The 12,833-nt window shown below is 44.5% G+C and overlaps 1 protein-coding gene across 1 annotated transcript in view; it reads left to right on the forward strand.

The window, feature by feature from the left end:
- Window positions 1-12,833, forward strand: part of HELZ2 (helicase with zinc finger 2) — a 100,277-nt gene that overhangs the window by 16,045 nt on the left and 71,399 nt on the right. Inside the window, exons 4-6 of the mRNA XM_077460425.1 lie at window positions 6,309-6,425; window positions 7,797-8,329; window positions 11,200-11,829. Of these exons, the coding sequence (XP_077316551.1) occupies window positions 6,309-6,425; window positions 7,797-8,329; window positions 11,200-11,829 (1,280 nt within the window). The remainder of the gene's footprint in view (window positions 1-6,308; window positions 6,426-7,796; window positions 8,330-11,199; window positions 11,830-12,833) is intronic.

Here is a 12,833-nt window from a genome sequence, read left to right on the forward strand (position 1 = left end):
CTCCCTGGTTCATAGCTTTATTCAGGGGGTAATGTAGATTAATCCTCCGGTTAGGTCACCCCTGAACCCTTGGGACTTGAATTTAGTCCTGTCAGCATTACAGAAACAGCCTTTTGAGCCGATACAAGATATTCCCTTGGTCCTTTTGACAAGGAAATTTGTTTTTCTGGTTGCCAATTCTTCTGCAAGAAGAATATCAGAGTTGGTTGCTCTTTCTTGTAAAGAGACATATTTGATTATTCATAAGGATAAAGTTGTATTGCGTCCTCATCCTAATTTTCTAGATAGTGTCAGGTTTTCATTTAAACCAGGATATTGTTCTGCCTTCATTTTTTCCAGAACCTCATTCTGCGGAAGAAAGGTCACTACATTCTCTTGATGTGGTGAGAGCAGTCAAGGTCTATTTGAAGGTGACCATTCAGGTTCGTAAAGCAGATGTTTTGTTTGTGTTGCCAGAGGGTCCTAAGAGAGGACAGGCAGCATCAAAGTCTGCTATTTCTAAATGGATTCGTTAAGTGATTGTTCAAGCTTATGGTTTAAAGAGGAAAATTCCACCTTTTCATATTAAAACGCACTCCACCAGGGCTGTTAGTGCTTCCTGGGCAGCGCATCACCAAGCCTCCATGGCTCAAATATGCAAGGCCGCAACTAGGTCTTAAAGTGGAGGGCCACCCTGAAAACAAAAAAATGTTAAAAATTACAAAAAAATCTTTTTTACTTACCAGAAATGCCTGTTGCTAGGCACTTTATCCTAATCTTCCTCTTCCTCCTCCGCGGAGATCTTCTGTCTTCTCTCTTCGTCGCGGCGTCTTCTGGGTAATGGGTCGCGCTGTGTTCTGGGAACTGTGTGTTCCAGAACACAGCGCGTCCCATTCAGAAAGCGCTGCGGGACTCGCGCATGCGCAGTAGCTGCGGGACTCGCGCATGCGCAGTAGGAAACGGGCAGTGAAGCCATAAGGCTCCACTGCCTGTTTCCCTTAGAGGGAATGGCGGCGCCGGGACCCGAGAGCCGAGGGACGGGTCGGCCTCGGGCGGCCGACATCGCGGGCGCCCTGGACAGGTAAGTGTGTTTATTAAGTCAGCAGCTGCATTGTTTGCAGCTGCTGACTTTTATTTTTTTTTATTTTTTTTTTTTTAACCGGCCCTCCTCTTTAAGTCCATACATTTACCAGATTCTATCAAATAGATGTAAAAGGTCATGAGGATATCGCCTTTGGGTGCAGTGTACTGCAGGCAGCAGTATAAGTCCTCTAGCCTCTTAGTGCCCTACTTTTGTTGTGTCTCCCTCCCTTCAGTAGGGCATTGCTATGGGACATCCCACATAGTAACTACTATGGCTCTGTGTCCCGTTGTCAGGTCACCTTGAGGCGAGGTGACAGGTGCACACCGAAGGATCAGGAGTGCACCACAAGGTTGTGGACCCTACGGCTGACTGCTGCAGACGGGGGACAGATCCCACTGGGGTTAGAGCGTAAGATTCCCCGGGGCGCGGAGTCTAAGAGCCAGCAGGTGTTCACCAGAGCCTCCAGTGGTGAGGATGGACTTGGCTGCAACTGGCTCCAGGTCGCGACCCCCAGGGTCCCCCAGCTCACACCCACAGTAGGCAACAGGAGGATAGGGAATGAGGGACAAAGCCAAGGTCGGGGCCACAAGCAGACAATCGAATAGTCGGGTACACGCCAAAAGGTCAGGATCACAGGCAAACAAGGATAGTCAAGACACGCCAAAGTCGGTAACGGAAACCAGTAGCAGAGCACACGGCAGGAAACAGGACGCTAACACACAAAGAATACACAATGGTTGATCAGCACTGAGGCCTGCAGTGCACAGGTTAATATAGGGCTCCCTGATAGGACCTGGGGTGGAGCCATGCTTAGAGGAGAGGTTATAAAAACCACCAGGTGGAAGTGGCTGGCTTCTTAGTCTGAAGACATGGGGGAAGGTAAGCAAACACAGGAAGATCACTGCATAACCATGACACCCGTGATGTACGATAAAAAATAGGAGTTTTAAAACAGCTTACCTGTAAAATCCTTTTCTTTGAAGTACATCACGGGACACAGAGGTCCCTCCCTTCTTTTGGTATACATGTGTATTGCTTTGCTACAAAACTAGTGCCAGTAGTGGGAGGGATTATATAGGGAGTGGACTTTTTGTCTTAGGGCGTGCCAGTGTCCATCACCTGAAGGTGGCCTATAACCCACATAGTAACTACTATGGTCCTGATGTACTTCAATGAAAAGGATTTTACAGGTAAGCTGTTTTAAAAATCCTATTTTGTCCTGTTTGCCATTATCATTGAAAGTTAAAGTAAAGGAAAATTACACATTTTGGGTTGTCCCAAGAAATGTAATAGAGGGGAAATCTTCCAATGAAGACAATAGTTCTGGTGGCCTGGGGGTCCCCAATGGATTCCCTTTATTTGCAGGGATTTCCTCTCTTTTCCTGTTTTGGCTATGAGGCAGTAAGGGAAGGCAAACCTCCCAAATAGGGCACAGATGGCAAAAAATTAGCCAACAGGGGTTATAATCCTCCCTTGCTCTATCCATGATGAAAAAAGTTTTGCCTACTTTAAATACGTAACAGTTCCTTGTATGTCTTCAGGACTGCGGGGGTCATATCTATTGGTTTCCCAGATCTGTGTGTCAGATTTAGCATTCACAGTGAAGCCCCTTGAATTTTGTATCTATTTTAAATTACGGAGAATGTACCAGGAGAGGGCGGGCGGGGGGTCATACCATGGTGGTTAGTGGCACCCAGCAATGCAAGGCAGGTCAGCACTCCCAGCACTTCACTGTAAATGAGGGGCTCCCAAAACTTTAAGGTGGCTGGAAACATCCCCGCTCCAGGGTGGTTGGGATCACTCCAACCTCAAGGTGGCTGGGAAAAACCAGAAGGTTTCTTTACCTATCTTGTGCATTGATAGCCCATTCAAAAGGCACATGTTAAGCCACCGCATCAGAAAAGAAAATTATACGGGGTCTATTAGACCAGAGTTGAATTGGTAGTTAACCGCGGCCAGGTATGTCGTCCCCTTCAGAGCACATGTGCCGTTGATGTCAATGGCTGAATCCAGTGTGGATATCTCCTAAATAGTGCAAGTTTAGGTGATATTCACTGTACCTACATGTAAGCCACTAATAAGGCTTACCTGTAGGTACAGGTTTAAAAGTGGAGTTTACAACTGCTTTAACTGGCATTTACTCATAGCATTGGTGCCAGCAATAATATAAATCAGCTTGAGGCATATACTGTCACACTGAGCTTTGTTTGTTGATGTGGGCAATAAGAGAATATATTTTGCAAACTTAAAGCATGAAGAATATTGACAAAGGTAGCTTGCTTCACGTGCGTGTTTCAGTGTACAGCCTCAGTCTGCAGAGTACGTGGCACAATGTAAAGCCAGGCTTTAGATTATGGCTGTCTATGCATGGAGAAGGGAAGGGGGGGTGCATTTAAATGGTCAGCATATAAATATAGAAAACAATAGCAGCAAGATAAGAAAAAACAATAACTATTTATATCAGAAAAGAGTGTGACCGCAATCTTTATGTAAGGCAGTGTTTCTCAACCTTTTTTCAGTCAAGGCACCCTTTAAAATTCTGCGCAGTTTCGAGGCACCCTCCAAAATTATGGGCAGTCTCGAGGGAACCCTCCAAAATAATGGGCAGTCTCGAGGTACCCTCCAAAATGATGGGACTGCAAACTATTCCAATGTTTCCCTTCTTCTTCAGTTTTTCTTCATCACCTAGTTAATGTAACCCCAACGCTGATGGAGAGAGGCAGGGGAGGTTCAAACAAGGATGCTATGCAAGCGACTGACATCCTCCTTATCAACTGATGATGTCATTGCTTGTTAGGAGGTTAGCGGTTAGAAGGTCGTAATAATAACAAGAAAAAAACCTGTGGCCTCTGCCTTGTATACAGTTTTTGGGCACTTTTTAGACATTTTGCCAAGGCACCCCTGAAGAGACCTCAAGGCACCATGGAGTGCCTGGGCACCCTGGTTGAAAAAAGTCGATGTAAGGAATATCCTGTGTTTTATTGACCAGTGTTCCATCCCTATATCCAGTAGCGCTAATGCTGTGTCTGGATCAATGTGTATTTTAGTAATTGACTAATTAAACCTAAAAATAGCATTTCATTTTACAGTGGTGAATGGCTAGGGAATATCGCTGCTAATCTTTCAGGAGTGTAGTACCACCTGTTCAATATTTTTTGTGCAGATTCCCAATGTGAGATCCATGTCGAACCTTTAAGAGGCCATTACATGTTTTCTTTTATTGTTGGATGGAGAATATGCAGTGATGATATTTTTTTTCCATCTGTCCATGCTTAGGTATTTAGCAAAACTATTGTCATTTGATAACGTTTGGTAGAGGACTGTGGTCCATTTTTTCTGGTAATTTATTAGTTATACAGTTGGCCTCTCTATAGTTGGCCCATTGTGGTGAAACTGGCTGCTTCCCATGACTCTAGATCCCTGGTGCCTAAGGGCCACATGCGATCACTTATCTGTGTTTTTCTATTGCCTTGTAATAGCAGTGATTTCTAGCAGCCTCTTGCATTATGTCTCCAGTCTATTACTGTGTCCTAAATCACATCTACAGTCTCAACATCTCCTATACCATGTCCATAGTCTCCTAAAGCATGGGGATAGTCTCTGGCTATCTGTTATATTATGTCTTTATGTCTGATCAACTCTGATCTTATGTCCACAGTCTTTGACCTTCTCTTGTACCATGCCCTTAGTCTTCTATTGCATCCTGTTGTGTGTCTGCTGTCTCTGATAGTGAATACTCACTGAATTTTATGTGTGGCTCTTTGGTGAAGTCAGAGGTTGCTCATGGTACCCCTGCATCAAGAAAGTTGACCACCACAGCTTTAGATCCAAGTGATGAAGTAATATTTCCATTGCTCTTAGAGGACTGTTTGTAATAAAATCAGTGTGGAATCATCTAGGGTAGGTAAACAGTCATTTCCATACTTTGATGGTCGCTAATATTGTATCCAAGTAGCAACAATCAAGTTTGTGGCCTAGCTCCTAGTAATGCTCTGTAAGCATTTGTTGTGGTTGTTTGTTCAATTTGTTTTCATACTTCACTTCATTCTGGAGACCACCAGGATTTTGCCTGATCCAGTATGATAGCTTTGGAAAACCCATATCTATCGATTTGTGGAATTTTGCTTCCTCAGATGTAATGGCTTAGTATGCTCTTCATATTTGCAGATACTTTTTAAGACAGCAAGATTGTCATTCATAAGAGGTAAAAGTATATTTGGGAACGAGAAACACTTTAGGCACTGCAATTCTTCCAGTGCATCGTTGCATTACTTTCACTAGTAGAGCAGAGTAGTTGGCTTGGAACATACTAGAACTCATTTCAGGGACGTCTATTAGCTCATTGTGGACATTTGCATATTTCAATATAGCCAGTCCAATCTGGATTTTGGAAGTGACCTCAGATCCTACATATAGCTTGCCTGATAGGTAGCATTCAATGACAGGCAGCTACCTCATTTCTAGTTGCTTTTACAAAGACATATGACTTTCTATGGTTTCAAGGAACACTAAGCCCTTGTACACATGGTCGGAGATTCCTTCGGAATTTGTCCGATCGGAGAGTTTTGTCGGATATTCCGACTGTGTGTGGTCTGCATCGGACTGTTTCCGTTGGAATATCCGGCGGACCAACTTTTCCAACTTGCCGGAAATATTTTCCGACAAAATGCTCCGATCGGACATACTCCGATCATGTGTAGAGAATTCCGATCGGACAAAGTGCCACGCATGCTCAGATCAAATTCCTACATCAAAGCTATTGGCTACTAGCCTGAACGTAGTCCCGTCCTAACGAAATAACGTCATCATGTCGGATTTTCTGACAACTTCGTCCGAACGTGTGTATACAACAGTTTCGGACAAAATCGGTCAGACAAAATCAGACGGACAAAATCCAACGGATTTGGTTGTCGAAATCTCTGACCGTGTGTACAAGGGCTTAGAAATGAAACCCAATTCCTCAAATACATGCAAGAAAGACAACCTGTCTACTTCCGTTTATTTATCCAGGTGTTTTGGTAGTGCACCATTCCAGAAGGCCTGCTCAAAGCATGTACTGTAGATGCAGGCTGGACATTCCCATTACCATCTATTGTTGCTCCACAGAGAGAAAGTAAATCTACACAGCACAGACCTACCTGGAAATTCTTGTGAGAACTCACTGAATTTGGCTGCCATAACTTTATTGAAACTCGGATCATAATTATAACTTAAGAATACTTAGAAATATCTTTTTCCCCCACAGCTCTCAGAAGAAGGTGAAAGCATTAAAGGCGTTAAAGTCTCGTGCGATAGTCCTTTGAAAATTCAATCCAAACAAAAGCCGGTGAAACATGTGTGGAATTTTACTGTCCATTCCAAGGTAAGGAACACAAAGGGAATACAATTTATTATTTTTAAAAACCTAGTGTAGCACTAACCCCCGAAGAAGCGGCTGTTTTTTCTGGGCTTACCGATTACCTCCTCCAGCTTGTAACTCGGCGTTCTTGTCTAAGGGTTCCCGATTTGATGGCCCAGTAACTGTAGAGACCGACACTCAAATTCCTTTTCAGGGTTTTTATTTGCATAAAACGTTTGAACAAAACTCAGTCTCTCAGTTGGGTATAGAGGGTATAGGTATGAAATATAGCTCAGGTACTTTGGAACTGCTGACAATAAAGAAATGTCTCTAGATAATCCAGGGAATAGCCACTCGCAGCTAGATTCTTTAACTGTTGGATAAATCCTTGTTTGTGGATCTAGCAGCCAACAAGTGATTTTAGCTTAGCAAAGTCTCTGCCACAGACTTGGTTGTAAAACTTTAGATGCTCACAGGAACTTAAATGCAACGGAAGGATAGAAGTAGGAACTTTTCTTACTGTACCAATATCTTGCAGCCGATCCGGCAATACCGTAAGAAATGTGGATTCAATTAGTGTCCATCACAGCTCAGCTTCCAGGCTCTTACCGAGCAGCCAGCCTCATGCGTGGCCCTCTTACTGAAGAGTCATCCCCTGGTTGCATTTAGAGTTGCTGGGCCTCTCCAAAACCCGAGACGGCACTGGAACACATTCGAATCCTCCTTCCAGTTACTGTGCCTCGGACTTGCCAGTTCCAAGGCTCGGAAACGGATGGATCCCCACCCCAGGCCATGAAGGCCACTGGGGGCTGGTCAGGAGGACCAGGACCATGGAGTCAGCAACAACTTCTGGACCGGAACCCAGAACCACGTGACTTCAGCACCTTAAGTACCCTCTCCCGGAATACACAGCGAGATAAACGCACCCACTGATTGGCTCCGAGAGAGAGATTGGTACCCAATACGTCCAACGAGACTGCGTTCTGATGCCTCTCACAGGTGCTAACCTCACCTATGACCAAGCAGAACATTAGTACAGCCCAGCCAAACTGATGCCAAGACACAATTTCACACACTTAACCCCCAAGACTCAACTACAGTCTTGGGGAAAACGAAATTTACAGACATAGTGCATACTCATCAGGAGTACCGGCACTACACTAGTGCAGTGAAAATGTTCTGTATTGCCTTTAGTGGTCAGTCAGTTTGCAGTCCCCAGCGATGTCCCCAGTTTTTAGGTAAAGAATAGGGTACATTCTCAGTGATGTCATCAGCAACAGTAAATGGTTTTGAACAATGTGGCCTGGCCTTGTTGAACTGTATATTTATTTTCCTTTTTCTTATGTAGGGTTTGACTATCTTTAGGGCATTAACTGTTGACTTATTTTGCTATAGATGCCCCTCCAACACGTGGCTTTGCTGAAGATGGACCCTGGAGCTGCCTTTTCATTAACGGCCCAAGGTTTGCTGGATTCCTGCCATTATGCCCCTGGCCACTGTTTCCAGGTTAAGAGCTCCCGGACACATTATTATAAAATCGGAGTGTGCACTGAATGTTCAGTGTTTGGAGTCTTTGAGAAATGGTTGACTATGGATTTTGGAATCCGACCCGTCTTGCTGCAGAAGATCTTTGTGCAGGTGGGATATCAGGAAGAAATCTTGATTGATTTGGAAAAGACTCCAGAACAGGATAACAGCCCACTGACTTCGTCTGAGCGCTGGATCCCAGGAAAGCAGTTGTGGTTCCCATGCAAGGAGAGAACGCATGAGGAAGAAAAACTTTTGAACATGTACAAATCTCCCTCCATGAATCCAAGTTATGGTGGGAGAACCGCAAAGCAACAGGTGCTGACAGTAGAAAATTATCGGGAGGTGATGCACATTAAAGTTCTTCAAGAGGAGGCCGCTAGAGAAGAGATGATAGCCAGGTGAGCTTAGGTGACGTACAAGGATAGCTACACCTAAAACTTAAGCTGGCCAAATACATTCCAGTGTTATTGTACAATCTCTGTACAGTCTTCCTTAGATTTACCAACAACCTTGTCATAACAGGGAATGCCTATGTAAACCATTCCATTAATATCCAACCACATAATCCCTCTTACCACATAGATTTTGGTAAATCTTAAAAAGATTGCACAAGCAGATTATAATGTTTGTAGCCTGTGTAGGCAGGCTTGTGTTTGCATCAGGTGGGTTTTCATTCCCATGCAAGACTATAGGAATGAGAAACCAACTTAAAGCACGTCAAATGCATGTAAGAAGGAGGCCAACTGCAGGTAAAATGCACCTGTCATTAATTTCTGAATGATCTCAGTACAATCTCAAACTAACGTAAAACTGATGTAATTGATGCTGGCCCAATGCCAGTTTACACTTGCCCATACGGTCATGTTGCATGGTTCATGAGCCTTAGTCTAGCTGCTGTACAGTCTTCCTTAGATTTACCAACAACCTTGTCATAACAGGGAATACCTATGTAAACCATTCCATTAATATCCAACCGTATAAGCCAATTATTATGTTTCTAGCCTGTGTAGGCAGGCTTTTCTTTGCATCAAGTGGGTTTTCATTTCCATGCTAGACTATAGGAATGCAAAACCAACTTAAAGCAGGTCAAATGCGGGTAAGAAGGAGGTCAACTGCATGTAAAATGCACCTGTCATTCATTTTTGAATGATCTCAGTACAATCTCAAACTAACGCAATACTGATGCAATTGACACAAGCCCAATTAGCCATTTTCCCTCCCCCAGTGTCATGTGACTCGTTAGTGTTACAAGGTCTCAGGTGTGAATGGGGAGCAGGTGTGTTAAATTTGGTGTTATCGCTCTCACATACTGGTCACTGGAAGTTAAACATGGCACCTCATGATAAAGAACTCTAGAGGATCTAAAGAAAATAATTGTTGCTCTACATAAAGATGGCCTAGGCTATAAGAATATTGCCAAGACCCTGAAACTGAACTGCAGCACGATGGCCAAGACCATACATCAGGTTAACAGGACAGGTTCCACTCAGAACAGGCCTCGCCACGTTCGGCCAAAGAGGTCGAGTGCACATTCTCAGTGGTTGTCTTTGGGAAATAGACGTATGAGTGCTGCCAGCATTGCTGCAGAGGTTGAAGGGGTGGGGGGGTCAGCCTGTCAGTGCTCAGGCCATATGTTGCACACTGCTTAAAATTGGTCTGCATGGCTGTCGTCTCAGAAGGAAGCCTCTTCTAAAGATGATGCACAAGAAGGCCCACAAACAGTTTGCTGAAGAAAAGCAGAGAAAGGGCATGAATTGCTGGAACCATGTCCTGTGGTCTGATGAGACCAAGATAAATGTATTTGGTTCAAATGGTGTCAACCATGCAGATTTAGGCGATATCCTGGGTAGCTACAGGTAAGCCTTATTATAGGCTTACCTGTAGCATAAAGTGGTCTGTAAGGGTTTACAACTACTTTAATAGCTGTGTGTTGAGCTATTTTGAGGGGACAGCAAATTTACACTGTTATACAAGCTGTACACTCACTACTTTACATTGTAGCAAAGTGTCACTTTTGTGAGATACTGTATGTTGGATGAACTTCAGCAAGGGGAAACAGAAGGTTCAACTCAGAGCAGTTCCTTGAGTATTATCTGTATAAGGAGTAAAGTGGAATTTAAAGCGGACGTCCACCCTAAAGTGGAAGGTCCGCTCATCGGAACCCTCCCCACCCTCCGGTGCCACATTTGGCACCTTTCGGGGGGCAGAGGGGTGCAGATACCTGTATAATCCAGGTATCTGCACCCACTTCCGGAACAAGCTAGCCGCAGATGTCCGTTTTCCCCCCAATGTGGTGTTCTGGGAAACACACAGTTCCCAGGACACAGCGGGGACCAGTGGAGACACGCAGAGCGACTCGCACATGTGCAGTAGGGAACTGGGCAGCAAAGCCGCAACGCTTCACTTGCCGATTCCCTGACAGAGGATGGCGGCAGGGGCAGCTGAGAGACGAGCGTTTGCTCGTCATCTGCTGCCGACATTGCTGTATCCTAGAACAGGTAAGTGTCCAGTGGGCGCAGTGGGTGCCCACAGTAAGAATGCGGATGCCGCGAGCGGAGTGGGGAACGAGGGGGGGCTTCGTTCCCCCGCATCGCTGTACCCTGGGACAGGTAAGTGTCCGATTATTAAAAGTCAGCAGCTGCATTATATGTAGCTGCTGACTTTAAAAAAATTTTTTTTAGGGGGCACCCCACTTTAAGCATGATCGGCAGTGACCCCGCTTTAACCCCTCTTCATACTATCCAAAACTAAAAATTTTTTTATTGGAGTTTACTTTTCACCCTTTAAATCGAACTTCCAGACAAAGAGTTGAATGGACAAGTTAAAGTGGTTGTAAACCCTCTTGAAAAAAATTAACAAAAAAAAAAACACCCTGCAAGATAAAGGCATAATGAGCTAGTATGCATAGCATACTAGCTCATTATGAATTACTTACCCAAGAACGAAGCCCCCACAGCCGTCCTCGTCTCCCCCTCCGCCCAGCGACATCTATCCCGGAGGTTACTTCCGGGTATCGCAGCTCTGGCGCTGTGATTAGCCGGAACCGCGACTCGCACATGAGCAGTAGGAAACGGGCAGTGAAGCCGCCCTTTGGGTGGAACTCCACTTTAAGCAGTAAAAGTAAAAGTTGCAGACATATCTTTTTGGTTGTGGCAAGAGTGTGGAAATCTTGTGTAATCACAAAATCTTCAGCATGCTAAAATAGTGAACTGTTGCATGGAATTCCACTTGAATACCTTCTGCTGACCAACACCTTTGAATTCTCTAGGTTAAACCTGAAGGCTGATGTGACGTTGACCAGGATGCTAAGCTTACTGAATGAGATGAAGTTCTCTTCAAACGGGGAGCTTTTTGCAAAGGCGCCACTTCCTAAGGGCCTGACGAAGGACACAGAGGAAGGATATTTACTACAGAGGTCCGTGCCCACTGCCTTGGTGGCTCCCAGTCCGCACCAGGGAGACAAAGTCTACGAAGTGCACATGGAGCTCAGCAGTGAATTAGACGGCTGTGTCGTGCTCCGAATCCCAGAACGGTGCTGCCGTGAGCTGTTTCTTCATCCGGAAACCTCTATCAAAATGGAGATCCAATTCCAGCTCGACCGGCTGCCATTCTGTGTGTACCACGAAGCCATAGACCGCCTTTTAGATGTGGCCCTATTGCTGCCGGACCTAAGCAGGTGTTGCGTGCCCACCTCTGAAGAGCAGATGTCCTGGGGCAACACCAAGCAAAAAATGGCAATCTCTTACATAACCGGAACAGTGACGGGCAAACAACCTGTGGCCCCACTAGTTATTTATGGCCCTTTCGGGACTGGAAAAACTTCAACCATGGCCAAAGCTGCACTGCAAGTGATCAAACAAGCCGGAACCAGGGTGCTGATCTGCACTCACAACAACAGGTACTGACTGTAAGCAAACGGTATATGAAAGGCCATTTACTTTTAGCTTTAAAAGTTTAAAAAAAATATATTGTTTTATGTATTTTAAACTGAAACAATGTTGTTTTGCAAATAAATATTTAAAGAGACACCGTCACTGGGGAGGAAAAACATGCTGAGCTATGTGGTGCCTGGTATCTGGACAAGGGGCTCCCTTACATGGAGCACCCTTGACACTTGTGGGTTATTTACTTAAACTGCATGGTGCGAACTCTGATGCAGCTCTGGATAGAAACCAATTAGCATCCAGGTTTTAGGCTGGGTTCGCATATGAGCCACATGCGGTTTACACCAGAAGTGAATTCGGACCTGAAACGGACCAAAAGACACCCAATATTCTAAAATATGCTGCGCTTTCAAACTTAAAATCCAAATAGTGAAACAAAAAGATGTGCTATATAACAACAGTAATAAAGTAATAACGTGCTAAAATACATACAATATTCCAAATAAAGTGCTTTCATGCATATGGTGAGAAAAAAGCAATCAATAAAATCCTTAAACCAATATAACAGTGAACCAAACTATAAAAATCCTTATACATATATATATACACATATATGTGAGAAAAAAAAAGTGCTACAATGTGCTGTGCAATCAAAAAAAGTTCACAAGCGCTCCAATGTAATCCTTGTGATCAATGCAATTCAGTGATTGCTGTGATATCAATCCAATATTAAGGTGCTGCGTGTGCACTCAGGTGTTCCTCCCAGGTAATGGCCGCTCACCTTAGAGCGTGTGACCTTGCTGATCAGGCTTGGTCAGTACACGCATTGGAACCTGTAAATGGTTCAGTGGTAAATCCGGATTCCTGTGGTGGCCTCACTCTGTGCTTCAATACGGTAATGGAGTCCCTTTTGTGCCTCAGTAATACCAATAGAAAAAGGAGGACTTCATAGTGTAGTATATTAAAGAGGAAGTAAACCCTCTTTGATTCCCTGCAAAGGTAAAGCATAATGGACTAC

The sequence above is a fragment of the Lithobates pipiens genome, unplaced genomic scaffold, assembly GCF_037356315.1.
Source record: "Lithobates pipiens isolate NorthernLeopardFrog02 unplaced genomic scaffold, aLitPip1_a1.2 Scaffold_28, whole genome shotgun sequence".
Lineage (NCBI taxonomy): Eukaryota > Metazoa > Chordata > Amphibia > Anura > Ranidae > Lithobates > Lithobates pipiens.